The 23,917-nt window shown below is 37.0% G+C and overlaps 1 protein-coding gene across 7 annotated transcripts in view; it reads left to right on the forward strand.

Moving 5' to 3' along the window:
- Positions 1-16,452, forward strand: part of TMEM68 (transmembrane protein 68) — a 34,646-nt gene extending 18,194 nt beyond the window's left edge. For 5 of the 7 annotated variants that reach the window (XM_065902691.1, XM_065902694.1, XM_065902690.1 and 2 more), the window contains 5 exons: positions 1,536-1,703; positions 4,791-4,984; positions 11,052-11,112; positions 12,893-13,032; positions 14,868-16,452. In XM_065902691.1, the coding sequence (XP_065758763.1) occupies positions 1,536-1,703; positions 4,791-4,984; positions 11,052-11,112; positions 12,893-13,032; positions 14,868-14,984 (680 nt within the window). In that variant the 3' untranslated portion in view covers positions 14,985-16,452. Of the gene's footprint in view, positions 1-1,535; positions 1,704-4,790; positions 4,985-6,982; positions 7,066-11,051; positions 11,113-12,892; positions 13,033-14,867 lie in introns of all 7 variants that reach the window. The other 2 variants (XR_010658637.1, XM_065902695.1) reach the window with 2 other exon arrangements.
- The last annotated feature ends 7,465 nt before the right edge of the window (positions 16,453-23,917 follow it).

The raw sequence follows: 23,917 nt of genomic DNA on the forward strand, positions 1-23,917 counted from the left end.
ACAAAGGGGGAGCTAAAGAATAGTCTGTATAGAATCTCTTAAAGAAGTATTCTTTATTTCTTAGAAGGTTTGTCTGCTGGGACGATCTATCCTTTTGATAACTTAAGGCAACTTCAGTGACTGATTCTAAGTAAATTGAATTATTTGAACTAAAATAAGGTAATTGGGAAGAAACGTTAAAAAGTACAGAAACACAATTTTGAAATATTAAATTTTTAAAACCGTTCTGTTGAGTCTATTTGATATATTACCAAATAATTTATTTCTTCAATACTAGAATCAGTTACCACACTTAATCTGTTTGGTGAAGATATTATGTTGTTTAGTGACTAAGTCATGTGCGACTCTTGCGATCCCATGGACTGTAGCCCGCCAGGGTCCTCTGTCCATGGGATTTCCCAGGCAAGAATACTGGAGTGGGTTCCCATTCCTTTCTCCAGGGGATCTTCCTGACCCAAGGATCACACCCAGGTCTCCTGCATTGGCAGGTGGATTTTTTACCACTGAGTCACCTGGGAAGCCCAGAGATATTATAAACCACTTTAAAAATGAATCTCTTAAAATTTACACCAAAATCTTTATAATTTAAATGTTTGTTTCTTAGCAAATCTGACAGGGATAAACTGAAGGAAAGAAGCACATAGGTGGTTTCAGATTTCCGTATTCTGGACAGTGGTGTCTTTCCTGTGTGAGTTGCAGTCTTGGGTCAGCAGTTCTGTGTGGGAGAGTCTGGCCACAGGAACTTGCTTTCCTTCTCCCCTTTAGTCACTGAAGACTTCCTTCCTTTTTCTTTGGGCCTCATTGCCCTTGGCTGTGGCCTCTGGATGGTCCCTTTTCTCTTTGCCAGGTCCAGCTGAGCCTCTGGTCTGTAACAACCCTCTGATGGGGAGAAGGGAGGCAAAAGCAGGTCTTAGACCGGGGCCAGGATCACATGCCTTCTCCTGCACAGTGCCATTTCCCACCTCCTGGGATGAAACACACAGGGTAGTTTTTACTGACACATGTGTGGAGCTTATCTCAACCTTTTACATGTGTTTACCACAGTCCACCCACAGCACAGAATGGTGGGAGGAGAGGTGAGGGCTGGCATGTCTTTAGTCCCACTCACACTACAGGACAGGGGTTTTCTTGACATTCAGTTCAAATCTCTCATCACATTTTTTTCCTCCACATGTAGTAGTTAGATCCTATCGAGTCATCTTTGTTTTGAATGAATAGAATGGGAAGAATTTGTAAAGAATGTGAATGCGTATGTATATATTTGTTGTTGTGCAGTCACTAAGTTGTGTCCGACTTTGTGACCCCATGGACTATATATAGCAAGCCAGTCTCCTCTGTCCATGAGATTCTCTAGGCAAGAATACTGGAGTGGGTTGCCATGTCCTCCTCCAGGGGATCTTCCTGACTCATGGATCAAACCTGGGTCTCCTGCGTTGCAAGCAGATTCTTTACCATCTGAGCCACCAGGGAAGACTTAGTATAAATAGACTAATGTTAAATACATTTTGAGTGTCTGTGCTTTGTTTTTCTAACAGGTTATGAAGTTCATGGGATGGAAAAAATACCAGAAGAAGGACCAGCACTGATCATTTTTTATCATGGAGCTTTTCCCATAGACTTTTACTACTTCATGGCGAAAATTTTTATCCATAAAGGCAGAACTTGCCGAGTAGTAGCGGATCACTTTGTCTTTAAAATTCCAGGTAAACTTTCACTGTAGCTGGTGATAGAAGAGTATTTAATGAGCATGACCAAATTATGTGACAGTCTGTGTATCTTTGAGTTCTCTATTAATAGTGTTACATGGAAAATCTTTTTGCCTTTTTAGGGTAGTACACTTGGAACTCCAATCTGGGAGTATCTGTTTTAGGTAATATATCCAAATATAAAAACATTATGGCCAAAAATGTTATTTAATTAATAAAGAAATGTTATTTCTTTATTAATAAGTATTTAGTAATTATTTTTCAAAGTTAAATCCTAAAATAAACTGTAGCTTTTGCCAAACAATTAATATATATTTTGGTATAGAAGGTAGTTAACTTTTCATATGGTGAATCTTTCTGTGAGGTATTGATTTGAGAGGTTACTTCTACAGTAATCAGGGTTTGATTACTGTCAGTTCGATAGGAAATGAAAATTAGTGAAATAAGCTAGCTAGGATATATTTTGTTTTTACATAGTAACATAATATTGCCTCAAAAACCCTAATCTATATAGCCTATTATGTCTCTTATCATGTTTGACTTGTGTGGTAGAATTAAAACTCTTGAGATTGAGGACTACATTCTTTTTAATATTCCTGTTCCTAAAGGCTTTGTGCCTTTTAAAAAAGATTAATACATGTAACTCCATGGCTGATTCATGTCAATGTATGACAAAACCTACTGCAATGTTGTAAAGTAATTAGCCTCCAACTAATAAAAATAATTGAAAAAAAAAATAAGTAAAAAAGATTAATATGTGGACTTCTCTAGTGGTCCAGTGGTTAAGACTCCATGCTTCCACTGCAGGGGGAACATGTTTGATCCCTGGTCAGAAAACTAAGACCCTGCATGCTGTGCGGTGTGGCCCCTCAAGACACAATAAAATAAAAATAAGAAGATTAATAGGAAATTCCCTGGCAGTTCAGCAGTTAGGATTCTACTTTCGCTGCTGAGGGCACAGGTTCAATCCTGGTTGGGGAACTAAGATCCCACAGGCCATATGGTACAGCCAAAAAAGAAAAAACAAAATAAGTGGAATGGTTTCAAACATGAGAAGAGATTTTAAAGAATCATTCTAAAGTAAACCCACTGAGATTTTCTTCTGTCACTAAATTACTGGGAACAAGCCAAGAAAGTTTAGAGCATGTTTTCTGGATTAATAAAAGCAAAAGCCAACTATCAGCCAGCTAAGCCCCAGACAGCGCATGAAATAACAGTTCACTTAGTGCCTTTCACAGACATGGTTAATGCTTCCAGTATCCCTGTGTCGCTAAAAAGCCATCTTTTTTATACACAAAGTACTTTGTGTATAAAGCAAATTGGCTATAAAAGGTATTTTTTTAGAAAGTAATGTGATCACTTTATAATAAACTTGAAAACTAGAGGAAATAACATCATTACATGGTCTTATCATGCTAACATGTACCCAGTTATCATTTTGATGTATTTTGCTTCATTTTTAATTTGTACTTTTTCATTTTATGTAAACTATTTTGTGTTCTTTTAAAAAAATTAATGCAACATTAGCATTTTCCCATGTTTTATAAAGGACATTTTTAATATATGATTAAAATATTTACTTGTTTTCTCTTATGAAACATTAGGTTGCTCCCATTTTTTAAATATACACAATAGAATGTAAGGGGCTTCCCTGGTGGCTCAGCAGTAAAGAATCCGCCTGCAATACAGGAGCTGCAGAAGATGTGGGTTTGATCCCTGGGTCAGGAAGATCCCCTGGAGGAGGAAATGGCAACTTACTCCAGTATTCTTTGCAGTCCCTGGGGCTGCAAAGAGTCAGACACGACTGAAGCGACTTAGCACATATGCAATAGAATGTGAATATTTTTATTTAGCATTTGACTCTCAAGTTTCCCCCCTTTATAATCTTTATGATCTTATAATACTTTATTAAACCTTCCCTATTTATTCATTTACCTTGAGAGTGCATCAAGTGAAATCAGTGAGCTTTTAATAGTAGATAAAATATTATTTCTTCTCAATAATACTGATAATCTTGCCTCAGACCCTTAAACCTATGAGCAGTTTGGCTATTCTGCACAGTTTTCACTCTACATCCACACATTTCCCAGTCTCACGGGGCTATGTTATGAATATCAGTCCTCTAAACTTTCAGTTTAGAGTTTGGTTAAAATATTTAATTACTGATAGGATTATTTCTTTCATCCACAAGTAGTTGTAATTTGAAAAACTATATCATATTAAGACTGGAATGAATTGTTCCCAAGCCAAACACTAACATTATTAAAAGCTCTTAGTGATATTGCTATTATTGTTGATTTAAAAAATCTTACTGTGAAATTAGCTGTATGTAACTTCTAATTTTGGGGGCTTCCATGGTGGCTCAGATGGTAATTTGTGTGCCTGCAACGCAGGAGACCCAGGTTCACTACCTAGGTTAGGAAGATCCCCTGGAGAAGGAAATGGCAACCCATTCCAGTACTCTTGCTTGGAAAGTTCCATGGACGGAGGAGCCTAGCAGGCTACAGTCCGTGGGGTTGCTTTTAATTTGGATAGATTTAACTGTGACCTGCCAGTTTGGGTAGGTCTAGGTCAGTTAGATTCATGTTCTCCTTGGTGACTCTCTCATGGGGTTAATGGAAGGTTAGATGGGTGGTTGCTGACCCCTCCCGTAAATACTGTGGACAGTGTTTGCCTATGACACACACTGGAAGAGCTTTAGTCTAGACACACCTGGATGAGCATCTCTGCCCTATCCTTTGCCAGATGTGTGCTCAATTCTCTGAGCCAACTTTCCTCCTCTGCAAAATGGGGATAAAAATCCCTATTTTCTCAGGTTCTTGGGGGTTTTAATTGAGAATTTGAATATGCAGCCAGAGTTGTAGGTGATCATGAAGGAGGTGATCAGTAAGACATTGCTATTAATTTACCAGCAATATTGATCTTAGGTTACCCTTAAGAGTTCCTGTTGGTTTAAAAAAAGTAAAAAAAGAACTTACTGATTTAAGTATAGAGACTACATTATGTAGGTTGTGAAAACTTTTGATCTCAGAAAATTGGACAAGAAGTACTTAAGATGTATCTTCATGCTAATATATCTTACAGGGTTTAGCTTATTACTTGATGTATTTTGTGCTATTCATGGACCAAGAGAAAAATGTGTTGAAATCCTGCAGAGTGGTCACTTGCTAGCTATCTCACCAGGTGGCGTTCGGGAAGCACTGATGAGTGACGAGACCTACAACATTGTGTGGGGTAATCGGAAAGGCTTCGCTCAGGTTGCAATCGATGCAAAAGTGGTGAGTTGTATAAAACTGATTATTAAGGGAAAGCTAGGTCAACTTTAAATGCTTAAGTAGCCAAAGTATATCAGAATTTAGATCCTGTCTCTGCACTACTTTAAAAAGTGGTGTCTGTAACTTGTAACAGTAGAGAAATAGTCCTTGCGCATGGGAAGCCATCTTTACAAAAATTCAGTCTGGGAATTTACAAATACCTAGAAAAGCTTTATTTGACGTTTCAAAATCCAGCTTCTTGTATTCAGATTTATGAAATTTTTGTATTCCTTCAGTTATACTCTTTTTTATGAGTATAATCAGTCCAATTCTGTGTAGTTTAATCCTTTGAGTTGACATATTTCAGTGATGGCTGTTAGTTGGTTTCATTATAATCCTTGTGTCTGTGACCAATTTATAACAATAGAACTCAAATAATATATGACTCCTGCCATTTTTCATCAGCAAATGTGATCAGCTATCTAATAGCATGAATAAAGATGAGAAATAGATATTGGTGTAATTTAGAGCTTTTAAAAAAGAATGAATTTGTCAATAAAGTGACGGTTCCTCTGGGAGTCACTGTAATTATTCTTAGTAAACTGGAGAATCTGAATGTCATCTTGTCCTTTTCTTTTGCTTTGGAAAGTATTTCTCAGCTTTTTGGTCTCCGTATTGTACTTTGTCCTATGAAACACTGCTTATGGGATGTTTCTTCTTTGTTTTCTCTTTATTTTCATTTTAGATTGTCTCTCAGAAAAAGAAATCGTGGCACTTGCCAAGGTGGTTTTCTTTTTCCAGGCCAGTTCGTTAGAGACTGCTGCCCACACTTTCACACTTTTGTTTTTTTGTGTGTGTGTTTCCGTTGCTGTCATGTAGACACCAGTTTAGACCCTTAACTTGCTGTTAAGGGTCTTTAGACCCTTAACTTGCTGTTAAGGTCTTTAGACCCTTAACTTAACTGTTTATCTTGCAAATACAGACCTTTGATTCAAAAAGAAGGAATTATGGATGTTTCCTTCTAACCCAAAAGCAACATTTAAGGGAACATGGACATTTTTCCTTTATTTTTTAAATCACAGAGTTAAAATAAAATATAATACATTGTGCTCTATTCTCTACTGTACATATTTGTATATGTAACTACTAGAAGATAGTGCTTTGTCAGTGTTATCTTGGTGTAAGTTAATGTCCTTGGCCAAGTGTTCTATGATGGATAACATAAAAATTTAAACACTATTGTCCTACAGTAGGTTATACACTTCCTTAGGACAAAGCCATCTTTTTATAGTCTGAGTTCTGAGTACAATGATTAGCACTTAGGCTTTGTGTATTTGTTGAATTGATTTTGTAAACACAGTATTAAACACTATAAGAAGGGAACCTTTTGAATTTAAGTCTAGGTTAATAGTTTTACTGAATCAGAAAATTAATTTATAGCATATTTTCCAAAAAATCTTACGTATTAAGATAGAAAACAAAACTTTAGACTTTATGAATACTGTGGATACATGATGATATATGCACAGTTGTTCAGAAATTAAGGCTAATCAGTATAAATGTACATTGAACATTGTACATTGATAAAAGCTAAAAACCTAGTTCAATTTTCAGGTTTATATTTTGAGAGAATTATTTCTTCCAAGGTGTAAGATAAAAATGGTGAAAACATCACCCACATTGATCATGGGACTCTAATTCCTCATCCTTACCGGTTTTAAGGACCGTTGCCTGGAAGAAGTCTTGATAGAAAGAAATCACATAAAGAAACCCTTTCATCAGTCCGTGAGTTTCTAGATAAATAACATAATCTAGATCACTTAAGGTTTTGGTACAAAACTTGAGAAAATTTAATGAAGAGTCCTTTACAAGTTAATCAACAGAAATCTTTAACATTGCTGGCTTACATCATAGCACTGTATTGTTGATAAGTTTTGCATCACCCCCAACCTTTCTTAACGCTTTTAAAGGCTTTGCATTGGTACTCTGCACAGTAAGTATGTCATTATTCCAATGTTGCAGATGAGGAAACTCAGGCACAGAGAGATGGAGGGACCGAAGCAGAGCTTGCAGTTCAGGATGGCAGGCAGCCAGTGCACTTCACAGTGAGTCCGCCCACCCTGAGCTTAGAGGCCCTTCCAGGTCCAAGAAGGAAGCCTTTCAGTCGCATGTGGACATAGCTGTAAATGGCACCAGTAACTTTTTTAGAAAAGCCTTTGCTAGGTCTCACAGAATTACCATATATTTTGAGTCAGAATTTAAGACCATTGTTGCAGGGTTAGCTGCATTTAAATTGTATAATAACAAAGTAATGGAAATTCAAATGAAAAAAATCTAGATTGTCAGTGGAAGTTCACAGAATATTGGTAGCAAATATTGAAGGTTCATGTGAAAATTACAGACTTTTTGATATAATCTAAATCACTCTTATTTTGTGAATTCCTGAGAATTCCGATTTTGTTGAGAATTTTTAGGTAACATTATACCTAAATAAGTTGGGATAAAAATGAGCCTGTGTACTCTAATTGGAAAACAGGTAACAAATGTCAAAGAAGATAGCATTTGTTTCAGTAATATTGTTTATGTGTATTATCTTAATCTATAAAAAAACCTTGAGATGGGATAATTCTTATTATTGTCCCCGTTTCACACATGAAGAAACTGAGGTGTAATGAGTGACTTGTCCAGTGCTTCCCACTTAACATTTTTGTGGCAAAGACTCGAAGACCACTGTATTCCCTAAGAGGAGTTTTAACAAAATACACAGTCTCTCCCTCTCACATACATGTACACGTTAACAATTTGATTCTAGGTTACTGATGCAGCTACCTTGTTATACGAAGCATGCACAAGGAAAGGAATGAACTGCAGTACATAGTTGTAGTAACGGTAATGCTTGTAGCTGTAGGGCAGCAAACTTGAACATGAATTTAGAAACCACAGACCCAGGAGTACTATGTTTGTAGGGTAAGCTTGTTTAGTGTCTTCTAGAAATGTCCAGCCTCTGCAGAATTAGCCATTAAAGGATGATAATGCAACTTAAAGAGCCTTTCGATGAGGGTGAAAGAGGAGAGTGGAAATGCTGGCTTGAAATGTAACATGAAAAAAACAAAGATCATAGCATCTGGTCCCATCACTTCATAGAAGGGAAAAAAGTGGAAGCAGTGACAGAGTTTATTTTCTTGGCTCTGAAATCATTATGGATGGTGACTACAGCCATGAAATTAAAAGATGCTTGTTCCTTGAAAGGAAAGCTATGACAAACCTAGTGCATGTGTTCTAAGTTGTCTCAGTCATGTCTGACTCTTTGTGACCCTATGGACTGTACCTCACAAGGCTCCCGTGTCCGTGGGATTCTCCAGGCAAGAATACTGGAGTGGGTATTCCCTTCTCTAGAGGATCTTCCTGGCACATGGATTGCATCCATGTCTCTTATGTCTCTCACTTTGGCAGGTGGGTTCTTTACCACTAGCACCACTTAGGAAGCCCCATGACAAGCATAGACAGTATATTAAGAAGCAGAGACATCATTTTGCTGTCAAGGGTCTGTATAGTCAAAGCTGTGGTTTTTCTAGTAGTCATGTACAATGTGAGACTTGGACCATAAAGAAGGGTGAACACTGAAGAATTTATGATTTTGAATTGCGGTGCTGGAGAAGACTCTTAAGAGTCCCTTGGACTGTAAGGAGAGCAAACCAGTCCATCCTAAAGGAAATTAATCCTGAATACTCATTGGAAGGACTGATGCTAAAGCTGAAGCTCCAATACTTCGGCCACCTGATGTGAAAAGCCCACTCATTGGAGAAGACCCTGTTGCTGGGAAAGATTGAGGGTAGGAGGAGAAGGGGGCGACAGAGGATGAGATGGTTGGATTAGCTTCACCAACTCAATGGATGAGAATTTGACCAAACTCCAGGAGATAGTGGAGGACGGAGGAGTCTGGTGCGCTGCAGTCTATGAGGTCACAAAGAGTCAAGCATGACTTAGTGACTGAACAACAACTACAAATGCATCCTGAAGAGTCTTTATAAAGTACACCCTTCAATACAAACTTTGGGGTTAATGCCAGTCAGTAAATGTAAATCTGCCAGAACTGGTTGGAGAAGACAAAGTGGTATATATATGAGCTGCAAGTTTTCTGTTCCTTCTTGGGCATCTTATCTTCTCAACTCTGAAGACATTATACAACTATTTAAAACATTAGGATTCTAGCCATCGCTTTATTCTACAAAACTAGTGTTGGTTTTAGAAAAATCATAATCTGAATTTTTTTACAGAAGAGTCAGTCTACTTTGTCTTAGGTGTTAGCTTTGTGAATGAACTCCATCAGATTTTAAATTCTTCCTCTGATTGCTTTTCTTTACATGACTTCTCTCTATCCTAACTGGTTTTTAAAATGCCTGCTGTCTGTTTCCTACCCTTTGTTTTCAGAGAACACAACTGAATTCCTCAGAATTTTCTTTCTGTTCTGTCCATTCATTCCTTCTGTGGTTCGTCCATTACACTGTCTGTTAGCACCTACTTTTTCTGGGCAGCATTCCAGGTGCTGGGGATCCAACTGTGAAGGAAGCAAAGTCTCTGCTGTTGGTTACAGAGATAATAAGTGATCAGTTAGGTATATGTGAGGGAGTAAGTTTTATGAAGAAAGCTGTGCCTGCAGTCTCTTTCCTTCAGCCCACCACTTTTTACTGCTTTCCAAAGCTGAAAAGGAACAGCTTTTTAAATGTCAGCTTATGTAAATGTTTCAAGTCCTGCTCACTAAGGCAGGTCACTCTGATTTAGCAAATGCTGATGGTAGACTGTAAGTGAAGTGACACTCGCCCTTCCCCACCAATTTTATCTATTCTAAACATCATTTAATTCAGTATGTTTTGTGTACATTTTAAAGTATTTTATTCAATTTTTTATCTCCTTCATTTTCACCATGGCATAATCTCCTTACATGGTCCTTTGCTACTTAATCTGTTATTTTATGATTAGATAAGACCTCCATTTTAAGTGAGTAAATTCACTCAGTCATGTCTGACTCTTTGCAACCCCGTGGACTGTAGCCCGCCAGACTCCTCCATCCATGGGATTTTCCAGGCAAGAATACTGGAGTGGGTTGCCATTTCCTTTTCCAGGGGATCTTCCTGACCCAGGGATTGAACCTGGGTCTCCCACATTGCAGGCAGACTATTTATCATCTGAGCCATCAGGGAATCATATTTATTCATTGATATTCATGGAAAAATAAAAACCATGAACTTGTAAACAGATATCCTCCAAAATTAATGATATGAAGAGTTTATATACACACACACACATACAGACATATTCTTTTCCTATTTTTTTGGTGTTGAGTCTTAATACATGGGTTTCCCTGGTGGCTCATCAGTAGAGAATTTGCCTGCCAGTGCAGGAGACGGGGGTTCCATACCTGGTCTGAAAGATCACCTGGAGAAGGAAATGGCAACCCACTTCAGTATTCTTGCCTGGAGAATCCTAAGGACAGAGGAGCCTGATGGGCTATAGTCTATGGGGTCGCAAAAAGAGTCAGACGTAGCTTATTGACTTAACAACAGTTCATACAATTTTCATTAATATTGAACCCTTTCAGGTTTAATAAGCTCACACAAAAAAATGGTGTTTCATGAATTTCAGGACAGCATCTTGCCAAAACTCGTTATTTAAAATTATATAAATTTCCCCATAGAGAGAATTTCTGTCTTGTAACTTTTTCTTCGGTGAGCATACTTTTCAGTACCCCACTAAAACCAGTTTAATTATCATATTCATTTTACTCAATGACGTTGATAATTACTTTAATCCTTGAGTTTCAGGAGTTCTTGTAGAATGATAGCAAAGTTGGTAAATGAAACATTGCATATTACCACTAGAGGGTAGTGTTTCCAATTTATATATATATATATTTATAAATACCACATTAATTTTATTTGATAAATCACGCTAGTGATAACAGTATATTTTTGTTTTTTAAAATACCTTAGTTTTGTGACTTAAACAGGCCCTTAAAATTTTGCAATAGTGACTTAATGGAGACATCAAATGGATTAATGTATTTACTTTTTAATTCAAATTCTCTCTTTAGCCCATTATTCCTATGTTTACACAAAATATTCGAGAAGGATTTAGATCACTTGGAGGAACAAGTAAGTTGTGATTCATATGGTTTTTCTAAGTATAACTGTAATATTTAGAATGTAATATTTTAAATATTTGGACTTTTAAACACTATGCAGAAACCTTTTGAATTTATTTTAGAAAATGCATATACTATTTAGGTGTTTTTCTTTTTTAAATCTAAGTGATAACTGATTCTAAGTGATGGCAGATTTAGGTGTTAAATTTTTGTTGAGTCTCATATATACTGAAGGGTGTTTACCATGGGCTTTTAAAAATTGCACAGTGAATTTTCTAATCCTGTGTTAAACCATATTGTTGAGGTTTAGAACAGACTTAATGTATTACCCAGACTACCTTCCTAACTCATTCCTGAAGAAGTTACAGCTTTAAAAATGGATGACAACAAAACACTGAATTAAGATTAGCAACTTAAGGAGATACCATTTGCTTTCATTTATTGCTGTTACTTCTTGTTCTTTTTATTTTTTTGAATCATGATAAACTTACATCAAAGAGTTCTTTTTGCCTCCCTTTAATTTTTGATAGAAATAGCTTTGACTCAAGCTATAGGAAGGATAGCTATTACATGTGCTTTCTCTTTGGAATTTGTTGTTGTCCTTTTTGTTTTCATGAAATTTTTATGGTTTGTTTGTACCCTGTAGTTTCTGCATTTGATTATATTTTGTATCCTTAGCACTATATTGTTAGTGTTCCTATCCATATATAAATACCATCCTGAAAACCCTAAACTTCTATTGTTCCTTTTATGTCTAATGTTGGTATAGTTGATATTATACTATGTTTTCTTAGGTCTTTTTTTTTCCCTCACATGTGAAATAGAAAGGCAGGTTGATGTGATATTTAACTTTTGTTGTATAATTTTTGTTCCTTCTAATTTTCTTTCAGGTCATTTCTTTAGAATTTAAGTTGCATACCAGAAATCATTCCTAATTTTGTTCCTTTAACTGTAAAGTGGTTTTAAAATTTTTTGACTGCCTTTTTTACTTTAAAAGTTGAATATCTCAAAAATTGATGTGTAGTAATATATTGTTTCAAGTACTACTCTGGGTCTTATGGTATATTCTGTGTTTCCACATATAAACAGTGTTTTAAACTTTCAGTATAATTCATAAGTGTATATTCCACATTCCTTGCCTTTTGTGTATTGTTTTGTAAACTTACACAGTCTTAGTCCATCAGTTTATGTTACATTATACAACTTTTAATCTTGCTAAATTGCACACTTGGTCCTTAGCACTAATAATTCTTTTTCCTAATTTATAATATTTTTAGTCTTAGTTTTTCAGTGTATTTTGGTCTCATGTTTATTTGAATTTATTTTGTGGCTCCAGTTTTTCCTTTTATTCATGTAAGTCACATATTTGTGAGCCTCTAGACTGTTTAGCCTCTAACTTTTTGTTGCAGTCTTTATCCTGTTTTGCAATAATAGTAATTAGTTTGTCTTTTAAAATTCTTATTTTTTGAAAGCTCCTCTCCACCTCTACCCCCCATTAATAGACCTTATTTATTGAGCATTTTTAGGTTGACAGAAAAATAGAGCAGAAGGCACCGAAGGGACCCACACCCCTCACCACTCCTGTTTCTTCTGTTACTGACATCTTGCATTAGTGTGGTACATTTGTTACCATCAGTGAAAAGCTCCCCTTTAAAAAAAGTATTGTATTAATTGCCAGGAGATGATACTGGTTGTCCACTTCCTCAAAGTCTTACATAATTCATTTGAAAGATTACACTTATATGCTTGAATATGTAACAATTAAAATGATTTCATTTCCTTTAAAACAGGGCTGTTTAGGTGGCTTTATGAAAAGTTCCGCTATCCATTTGCTCCCATGTACGGAGGTTTTCCTGTGAAGTTGCGCACCTACTTAGGTGATCCCATTCCATACGACCCAAAGATCACAGCAGAAGAACTAGCCGAAAAGGTAAATTATTCTTTCTTTAGTTTTAGGACATATTTGTACTTTCACTTAAAATGAACTCATTAATTCTACAAATGTGTTCTGGATCAGCGGTGACTTTTCCCCCAAGGGACATCTGCCTGTGTCTGGGGACATTTTTATTGTCACAATGGACAGAACTCAGGAGGTGGTGGTGCCCTTGAAGTCCTGTGGGTAGAGGTCAAGGATGCTGGTATATATTCTGTGGTGGGCAGGGCAGCCCCCACAGCGAAGAGCTGTTCTTTCTAAAATGTCAGTACTGTTGAGGTTGAAGTTCTTGGCCCTGATAATTAAAAAGTTTTGTAAGTGATGTTTAGAAGAAGAAAGCTTTGACCTCCATGAAAAGAAAGCAATTGCCTTTGTCTGGTAGTAGTAACTTGGGAGGAAAATGGAATCTTGTTTGTGAATTGTGCAGTCAGGTTGTTCCAGTGCTCTGTGACTCAGGCAGGTCCCATCACCCTCCTCTAGTCTAGGGGAGAAAAACGGAGCCCACTCACATTGTACCCAGAGGGTCACAGGTGACTGATCACGTTCATTGTTGACAATAGTGTCTGCCATTCAGTAAGTGCTCCGTGGGTGCTGGCTACTATTGTTATCCTAGGAACATACAACCCCATGTAGAAGGTCAATAACTACATTGATGTTTTTAAGGTGATGTGTTAGCACAAGGGGGCTTCCCAGGTGGTTCAATGGTAAAAGAATACACCCGTCAATGCAGGAGACGTGAGTTCAATCCCAGGGCTGGGAAGATCCCCTGGAGAAGGAAATGGCAGCCTTCTCCAGTGTTCTTGCCTGGGAAATGCCATGACAGAGGAGCCTGGCGGGCCATAGACCATGAGGTTGCAAAGAGTTGGACATGACTGAGCAAGTGAGCATGCATGTGAGCACATTAGCACAATGCTGCGCTTGTGGCTTGATTTCTCAGCCTGAGCACCGCTGACATTTTGTTGTGGACAGCTGGAAAGGGGTGAAACTTCTGCCAGAAAACTTCCTACAACTTTTTTCCTTCTGATGTGTTCCCCCTTCCGTTCTTTTTGGTGTTTACTGTGTGCAGGGCATTGCTGTGCACAAAGCTAGAAAAATGCTGAGGTATCTTAAGGTGTAGAAAGTTGCCATGTGGCCAATATCTATAATTCAGCTCTAATAGAGTGAGTGTAGGAAAGATGGCTGAGTAACATTCCATTGTATATACGTACCACAGCTTCTCTATCCGTTCCTCTGTTATTTGACATTTAGGTTATTCACATGTCCTGACTATTATAGACAGTGCTGCAGTGAACACTGGGGACATGTGTCCATTTGACTTGTGGTTTTCTCAGGGTATATGCCCAGTAGTAGGATTGCTGGGTCAAATGGGGGCGACATTGGGAAGGAGGCCCACGAGGGAGGGGATATATGTATACATATAGGTGATTCACTTTGTTATACAGCCAGAAACTAACACAGCATTGTAAAGCAATGATACTCCAAAAAAAATAAATAAAAATAAAAATGAAAGAAATATGCTGTGCACCTTGAAGAGTCACTACATGAATGAAAGTTCAAGAACCTTCTGTACTAAACACAATTTGCAACATTGCATTATTTTTTGTATGTTTAGAATGCTGAAAGGTTTTTGAAGTTAAATTAACAGTATTACATTAAAAAACAAAAGCTATATGCTGTGGGTATACTGAGAAAGAAGTCATTCATTCTGAGGATTGATAGATGCTAAGTTCAGGAAGACTTCTTTAAAGTACTAGTATATCAAAATCCTAACAAACTAAATATCTACATTGAGAACTAAAAGAATAACGGCTTTTCTTTTGCTTTCTTGATAGACGAAGGATGCTCTTCAAGCTCTGATTGATAAGCACCAAAGAATACCCGGAAACATAATGAGCGCTTTGCTAGAACGTTTTCATAACAAACAAAAGATCAACCAGAAGACGCTTTAATACATTTATATTAATCTGTTTGTATCTATAGCACTGTATTCTAAATTTTGTAGGTTCTATAGTTAGTATTTTTTTTAAAAAATCACATCAAGAAGCATCTTTCATTGAATTTGTTTGCTTAAAATTATGTTGTCATTTTGTTTCTGCAATCAGTTGTGTCAAATTTAAACAATAACTCACTACATGTGTCATAATTCAGAAAATGATCATGGTTCTTTTTATAATTTCCTAATCATGTATCATTAACATAGATCCTTAAAACTATGGACTTCCCTGGTAGCTCATTTGGTAAAGAATCTGCCGGGTAATGCAGGAGACCCAGGTTTGATCTCTGGGTCGGGAAGATCTCCTGGAGAGGGGAATAGCTACCCACTCCATGCCTCATAATTTGGAAAATGATCATGGTTCTTTTTATAGTTGCCTAATCATGTATCCTACACATAGATCCTTAAAGTTAAGTTTATCAATAATAGCAGTGGAGGTTAAACAGACATTCCTAAATAATACATCTAGTTTCTGCATCTCTTGCACTGAGCTAGTTTTGCAAGATGGCATAACCTAGGGTTTTAGTACAGATGCTTAAGTTAGAGAAAAACAAGCTCTTTCCTCTGCCTCTCATTCCTTTCATGACCTTGGGCAAATCACATATTTTTGTGGCTCAACAATTCACTTTTTAAAAACATGTTAATCCTTTGGTGAGGAATATTGTTTTAACTCTTTATATTTGCTGTGATTGATATCCATAGGATGGAAATTATGACTATATAAACTAAACAATACCAAGATCTTTTAGAAGTTTGTGTATTTATTTTGTCCATAGGATGTTTAAATTATTCCTTCAGGTGTGATGTCAAGTTGCCAAGCAACAATGAAAAAGATGTACTGTTTTTCAAACTGAGTAAAGCAGAAATTAGGGAAAGTAAAATTTTTAATTACTGTGATTATTCTTTTTAGTATTATATTTTTAATGAGAATCTGTAGACAAACCATACAAGGTATGCTCTGTGTCGTCTGCCCTGTAATATGGCATTTAATAGTGTCGGGTTGGAAATCACAGTCACCCCCTGCATCTCGTACGTTAGAAGCTGATTCTAAGCTGATGACAGCCCCGGGAGAAAACTCTGCTTTTCTCAACATCCTGGCTCATTCAGCTTGACTCTGCATCCAGACTGATGGTTTATTGTTTCGATAAAAATATACTTGAATGATGAATTTATGTGAACATAGGGCTCTTTGAAAATTAATGGCTTTTGATTTGTTGTCTCTTTGAAATCTGAATTTAAAAGTATTTAAACAGAATAGTACCAGGAATCAAATGCAGTATGTCCCTCTCCCTTTTTGAGATATTAAATTACTTGGATTTTTGTATAAACTTTTGTATAACAAGTATGTATGTACGATATGTGTGATGTATGTCAAATTAAGAAAAATAAAAATAAAAACTGAATTGCAGTTCTTGTTCTTGTGAGATTGCATATGTGACATTTTTTTTCATTTAAACTGATTTTTTGTTTTACTATTTATGCTTTTCTCACCTATAGTCATATTCATCAATCTCAGCTATAATGAATAAACCTGACTTTTCAATGTGATAAATATATTTTAATTTCAATGAAAAGTATCAGCTAATTTGCAGTTTTTTTTCCCTCTCAAGTAATGAGCAGCGTTTTTTTTTTTTTTTTTAAATTCGTCAATATTTCCAGAATAAAGGAATTAATGGTCATAATATGAATGAGAATAATGTTTTTTTGGCAACTATTGGGTTTTAAAAACTGAAGAAAGTACAACATTCATTGCTAATGTAGCAAAAACCATTATTTTTTTTTACAGTACTGAAGTTTTACTGCTTTACTTAAAACTTTTTTCTTCTCTGATACTCAGAGAAGTATTAACAAGAAGGCTGTTCTCATTTAATACAAACTCTTTATATATGCTATTTGAATTTAAATGCCATTTAGAAGAATGAGGGGGCTTCCCTGGTGGCTACCCTGGTGGAAAAGAATCTGGTTGCATTGCAGGAGACGGAGGTCTGATCCCTGAGTCAGGGAGATCCCCTAGAGAAGGGAATGGCTACCCACTCCAGTATTCTTGCCTGGAGAAGCCCATGGACAGAGGAGTCTGGTGAGCAACAGTCCATGGGATTGCAGAGACATAATTGAACTGCTGTCACTTACACTAGAAGATTGAAGGAATGTGACTAAATACAGAGACATAAGTAACATTATTGTTATTAACATTATTGCATAATAATAATAGATCTGAGACCCTCTGAAGTTAATGACATTTATGAACCATTGAAATAATAGATGTTTACAGGGATAAGTTGGGTGTGTTTTGTGTTTGTGCATATGATTACTATTTTTAAAATACATTTTTTTCTTAATGTATATTTTTTATTGAAGTATAGTTGACTTACAGTGCTTCAGGTGCACAGCAAGGGGATTCAGTTGTACATGTACACATATATTTTTTTGAAATTATTTTCCATTGTGAGTTATTACAAGATATTGACTATAGTTTCCTGTGCTATACAGTAAACCTTTGTTGCTTGTTGCATATTTTTTTAAATCAGTAGTCTAGCATTTTATTCATACTAAGTGGATGACATCTTTAAAGAAGCGCTGAATGCAGAACTCTAAGGCACACCTATGGTCTTTCCTCAGAATGCACTACGTGTGTGTGCACGCTCGGTTGTGTCTGACCCTTTGTGACACCATGGACTGTAGCCCTCCACTCTCCTCTGTGCGATTTCCCAGGCAAGAATATGGAGTGGGCTGCCATTTCCTTCTTCTGGTAAAATATACTTTTGTTACTTCTTTGTTGTGGCAAAATATACACACCCAAATTTACAATTTGTTAAGTCCAATTCTTCATTCAGGATGTCCATCTCCCCAGGAAACTAAGCATTAAGTTAATTAAGATGACAATTCTGTGTTTCTGGTCTGCATTTAGATCAAGTTTCACGTTATTAGAGGCTTCCCAGGTGGCTCAGTGGTAAGGAATCCCATCTGCCAATACAGGAGACAAAGGAGACATAGGTTTGATCCTTGGGTCAGGAAGATCCCCTGGAGGAGGAAATGACAACCCACTCCAGTGTTCTTGCCTGGGAAATCTCATGGACAGAGGAGCCTGGCGGGCTATAGTCTGTGGGGTCACAAAGAGTCAGACACAGCTGAGCAACTGAGCTCGCCCACCCGTGTTCTTAACGAGGGTGACAAGTTAGCCTACATGTTACTACTCTCTTTCCATCTTCCCGTCCCTTGATTTTAATCATACATGTTTTGTTTTGTTTTAGTTTTTCTGCACTTCACCCCCACTTTTCCTCTGTGTAGGCGCACAATGCCCTCAACCCCTCCAGCTTCCAGGGGCTAACGCTTGTTCAGCTAAAACACCTGGTCCATGATAACCTTCTCTGTCCCTCTGCAGGCTTGGGTGCCTTAGGTTTCCTTTTTCATTTGTCTCACTTGTGATTGAGTAGACATTATGTAACGGAAGCATGGTAGCACTGTGGTTGAGAGCTTGGGCTTCAGACACAGCCAGACTGGGTTTGAATGGCGCCTCTTCCACATCTTAGTAGGAAGAGCATGGTTAACTCACATCACCTCTTCAAATGAACACCAGATGTAACTAACTTGGCACAGTGCTGGCATAGATACTGATGCATGTCATATTGCGTGCATCCTCAGCTGTGTGCGACTCTTTGCGACCCATGGATTGTGTAGCCTGCCAGGTTCCTCTGTCTATGGGATTCTCCAGGCAACAATACTGGATGTGGGTAGCCATTTCCTTCCCCAGAGGATCTTTTCGACCCAGGGACTGAACACACATCTCCTGCATTGGCAGGAGGATTCTTTATGTGTATGTATGTATGTATATATATATATAGAGAGAGAGAGACACAGAATATGTTTGGCTGCACTGGGTATTAGTTGTAGCACGTGTAATCTTTAGCTGCAGCATATAAACTCTTAGTTGAGGCATATGGGATCAGGTTCTCTGACCAGGGATCAGGGAACCCAGGTCTCCTGCTTTGGGAGCATGGAGTCTTAACCACTGGATTACCAGTTAACTCCCATCATTATTAGTATCAAGAATCAGCAAATTAAGAGTTGTATCACCGACTATTGAGTTCTTGGTTCCTTGAAGAATACTTAGCATACTATAAATAGTTACTGAATAAATGAGTGTATGAGAAGACTAAAATATTTTCTTGGCATAAAAAAATCACTTCACTGACTTCATATTACAAAGCAATTTAATTGATTTGTAGAAAATGCACCATTGTATTTAAATCCCAAGCAAGAAGTTCTACTAGCTAAGAAATTAGAATCAGTTCAAAAATAGTTTGCTTTATTGATAAATCAAAAAAATTTTGGTTCCCCTAAAGATCAATGTCCAAGACTACATGAAAGCTAGAATGTAGACAGCAAATAAATCCTCTGTGTAAAATGTATTGTGTTGAGTTTCCTGCAAATCGAATCTAGGAATTGTTCATTTCATTGATTGGTGCTGCCATCATGAAATGCTATAAAGAGGGATCTTTCTAGTGTTCCAGGAAACAATTAAATGGATTTTGTGAAACCTGTGTGGGATAATTTTGGGAAATGAACAGTGTTTTCTGTGTGTGTTCAAGACTGCAAAAGAATAATTGGCCTTAAATTTAGGCAAGCGTGGTATTGATTAAGTTTCTTGAGCCTCAAGCTGGTGAAGTACTGTAATAGGCTGCACAGGGAGGTTGTGAATCCCAGAAAAAAATTTTTTTTTAATGATAATACTACATAAAAGACACATTCCATCCATTTCCTCCTGGAAAAAACTTTACTTTCCCTCCTCCACCTGGGTCACATTTGAGCGTGTATTCTTTCTTTCTTTCCTACTAACATGGTTGATGTTAATTTTTATGAAGAAGATGGTTGACAAGATTTCCTTTTTGCATTATATCATATTTATCTTGTATTCATTTATTTATTTGGCTTCACTGGGTCTTAATTGTGGCACTCAGAATTTTCAGTTGTGACATACCAACCCTTAGTTGTGGCGTATGGGATCTAGTTCCCTGACTAAGGATCAAACCCCTCCTGCATTGGGACTGAAGTGTCTTAGCCATTGGACCACCAGGGATGTTCCTATAGGTTCACTCTCTGGTTAGGAGCTAATATCCCACATGCCTCACGTACAAAAAAACAAAATAGGAAACAGAAACAGTGCTGTGACAAACTCTAAAGATTTTAAAAGTAGTCCACATCCAAAAAATATTTTTTAAAAAAGAAAAGAGCCTTGATTCACAAGTGAATCCAGTGGCCTGAGCCTATTGATTAAGCTTGAACTCCAACACAAGAGAGTCCATTGGTATCTTTGCTTTAGGGATTTTGTTTATTTTTTTAAATTTTTTCACTTTTATTTTTTCCTTTACTAGACTGCTGCTCAAAATAACATAACTTTATTTTTTCTTGTAATGAAAAGTGCAAATGAAGTTGTTCAGTTGTGTCTGACTCTTTGTGGCCCCCATGGACTATAACCTATCAGGCTTCTCAGTCTATGGGATTTTCCAGGCAAGAGTACTGGAGTGGGTTGCCATTTCCTTCTCCAGGGGATCTTCCCGACCCAGGGATCGAACCCATGTCTCCTGCATTGTAGACAGACGCTTTACCCTCTGAGCCACCAAATAACACATTAATAGAAATAAATCCAGACAATACAAAAAGGTATAAAGTAAAAATGAAAATTACCACCACCCAGAGAGAAATCTTATTAACATTTTGATGTGTGCCTTTTCATATTTTTTCTATGCATATAAAAATGTGATTATATTACAATGCTGTTTTGTAATCTTTTTATTAAGCGTAACATATCAGGAGCATTTTTCTTTATAATGAATATTGATTTTCATGATTATTTTTTAATCTATCATAACAATAGCCACGCATTGGCTGAACCATGATGTATTTAATGAGTTCCCTATTGAGAATTGAGAAAACACGCTTTTTACTTTTTCATTATTATGAATAACATCATGATGAACTTATCTGTACATGTAACTTTGCCTTACATAGTTCTTTCCTTGGGATAAATTCACACAGGCAAGATGGCTAGGTAAAGGATATGCATATTAAAAAACTGATTACATATTGCCAAATTACTCTCTAGGAAAGTTGATTTTATTTACATTACTGAGATATTAGCATGGGAATATGCTGCTGTTCATATTACAAATACCAGCTCACAGTAATCTTAAAATTTTGTCAATCTACATAAACACACTACCACATGTAAAATAGCTAGCTAGTGGGAGGCTGCTTATAGCACAGGGAACCCAGCTCAGGGCTTTGTGATGATCTAGGGGGTGGGATGAGAGCAGGTGGAGTGGGAGGAAGGATCAAGAGGGAGAGAATATCTGTATACATATGGCTGACTCACTTCATTGTACAGCAGAAACTACACAATGAAAAATTTAAAAATAAAATTTTTCAAAAATCTCCTCCCCCGCCCCCCTAAATTTGTCAATCTGTTAGGTAAAAATGATTCTTCTTGTTTAATTACTTTGCTTACTCAGTGGGGAAAGTATTGATCCAATTCTGGACATCACTAGGGTTCGGTCCCACACAGAGAAAGTAACCAGTGACCTGACCTGATAAAGGCCAACATGATGGCCTGCTGACTCCTTTTTTTTAAACTCATCTACTCCTGAAGTCTATACAGATTAAATTACTGACTGTATGGATTTTCAGTTCCCTCTTTGGTCCCAAATCTCCAAAAAGAAATTGGGAAGAATTTGGGAGGATCTTAAAAAATTTGTATATTACCCGTGTATCCCCCTCACTTCACTGTGAGAGAAAGAAGCAGGTCTGACCGTTCTTCACCCCTGCAACCCCATCACTTTTCTTTGCGTCTTCACATTGTCTGCTTGAAACATTTTTTTTCCCTCAAAAACATTCTTTCTCATCTAACAGCGACTGGCTCATTCCACGCCCCCCCCCATTCCACTGTTCTTTTGTTTTAATTGAATAACCACACAACACACAAGTAACTATTAGCTATTTTACATTGTACAATTAAATCGTCTTTGGCACACTCACAATGTAGTTCAACCATCACCTCTATGTAATTTCAAGAACTTTTCATCACCCCAAAAGGAAGCCCTGTGCCCTTTGAAGCAGTCACTCCCCACTGCCTCATGCGGGAGGCCGTTGACAGCCTGAAGACGGAGCTAAGACACAGACCCTCAAAAAAAAGCAACTGAACATCACATGTGTTTCTAGTGGGGTGTGAATCTCAGCCAGGAACGCAAAAATGACCTTCTCCCTTGAGCTGCTGCTCTTGCTAAGGAGAAAACAGTGTGTTATCCTTTAGTCAGAACTGGATTGAATCTGATCTGTTGAAAATGGAACTTATGATGCTAACACTAGAAATCTCTTAGGTTGGAATTTGAGTAGTATGCAATATAATATTATGGAAATATATTCCTAAAGTATCTATTTCCTTCTAGGTTTTGTCCACAATGTCTGTAGAACTTTGTAGAAAATTGTTACCAGATTCTTCTCAGTGAACAAAAGCACTTCAAATAGTAAATAATACTATCACCTATTTATAGTCTAATGTACATTTTATTAATATTATGATTTATTTCAACTTCCTGCTTACATGAAACATAAATGATTGATATTTCTCTAAGTATTTTTTTTTCTCTAAGTATTTACATGTTGCTTAAGATGAATAAATCAAAACTTACACATTTAACAAATTAAATTATCTAAATGCTTAAGCATTGATTGAAAACTAAGTTAATCAAACTCTTTTAAACATCAAATAAAATCATGGATTTCACTCACCCAATGCTTCAAATACTTTGAGAAGCAGGAAAAAAAATGCACAGAAGTATATTGATGATTACCAAATGGATTACCTGCTAATACCAGTTTCAAATGTGCTAATGCTCAGTCGTGTCCGACTCTTTGTGACCCCATGGACTGTACAGGACTGTACCGGAATTCTGCAGGCCAGAATAGTGGAGTGGGTAGTTGTTCCCTTCTCCAGGGGATCTTCCCATCTCAGGGATCAAACCCAGGTCTCCCGCAGTGCAGGCGGATTCTTTAGCAGCTGAGCCATCAGGGAAGCCCATGGTTCGAAGTTAATGTCATGGATTGATTGATTACTTCTTATATTTTTCTGGAATTGTCTTCCTAGCGTTGTAGAGAGTTTTAAGAATTCTAAGAGGAAAAGAATACCTCCTTGGACTAGCTGAGCCTGCAGGATTTGACTGTCAAGCAACTGACTCCTGGTGAAGACCCAGCAATCATTGTGAGGTCCTAGACTTTTAAATGTGAGCCTCTGTAAAAAGACCATGTTTCTTTTTGTAATTCAATTTTTCTTTTATATCAGGAGGACTTTTAAGTCTGTCTTTTAGGAGGCTTTTAGTTCTTGAAGCTTCGTGTATTTCCAAGAAATAATATATTTTCTAACTTTCACTGGTCTTCATTATCAAGCTTATTTTGCCATTATGACCCAATTTCTTAGTGTTACTGGAAACTCATGGATTGTATGCATTATATTTAATAAAGTTACTCAGAGTTTTTGTCTGTAGGTGAATGAGGGGTAATTTCATCTTTGGGACATCTGGCTAAGTGATTATCTCGGAACAGCTTTATGTCTGACCACTAGCATGAATGGCCTGCTTTCACCTGAGAGTTCTCTCATAGTTCCCTGAGGTTCTGTTCATTTTTTAAAATATACATTTTATCTCTCTGCTTTTCTCAACGTATTCGAAGATATTAATTTTTATCTCTTTTTAAATTCTGACTTTCCCAATCAGTTATTAAGCTTATCCAATGAATTTTTAATTTCAGGTATTAAACTTTTCAGTCCCAGAATTTTGATCTGGTTCTTTATTAGGGTTTCCATTTCCTGCTGAGAGTTTTTTCTCTTTGCATTGTTTT

This window comes from Muntiacus reevesi, chromosome 12 (assembly GCF_963930625.1).
Source record: "Muntiacus reevesi chromosome 12, mMunRee1.1, whole genome shotgun sequence".
Classification (NCBI taxonomy): domain Eukaryota; kingdom Metazoa; phylum Chordata; class Mammalia; order Artiodactyla; family Cervidae; genus Muntiacus; species Muntiacus reevesi.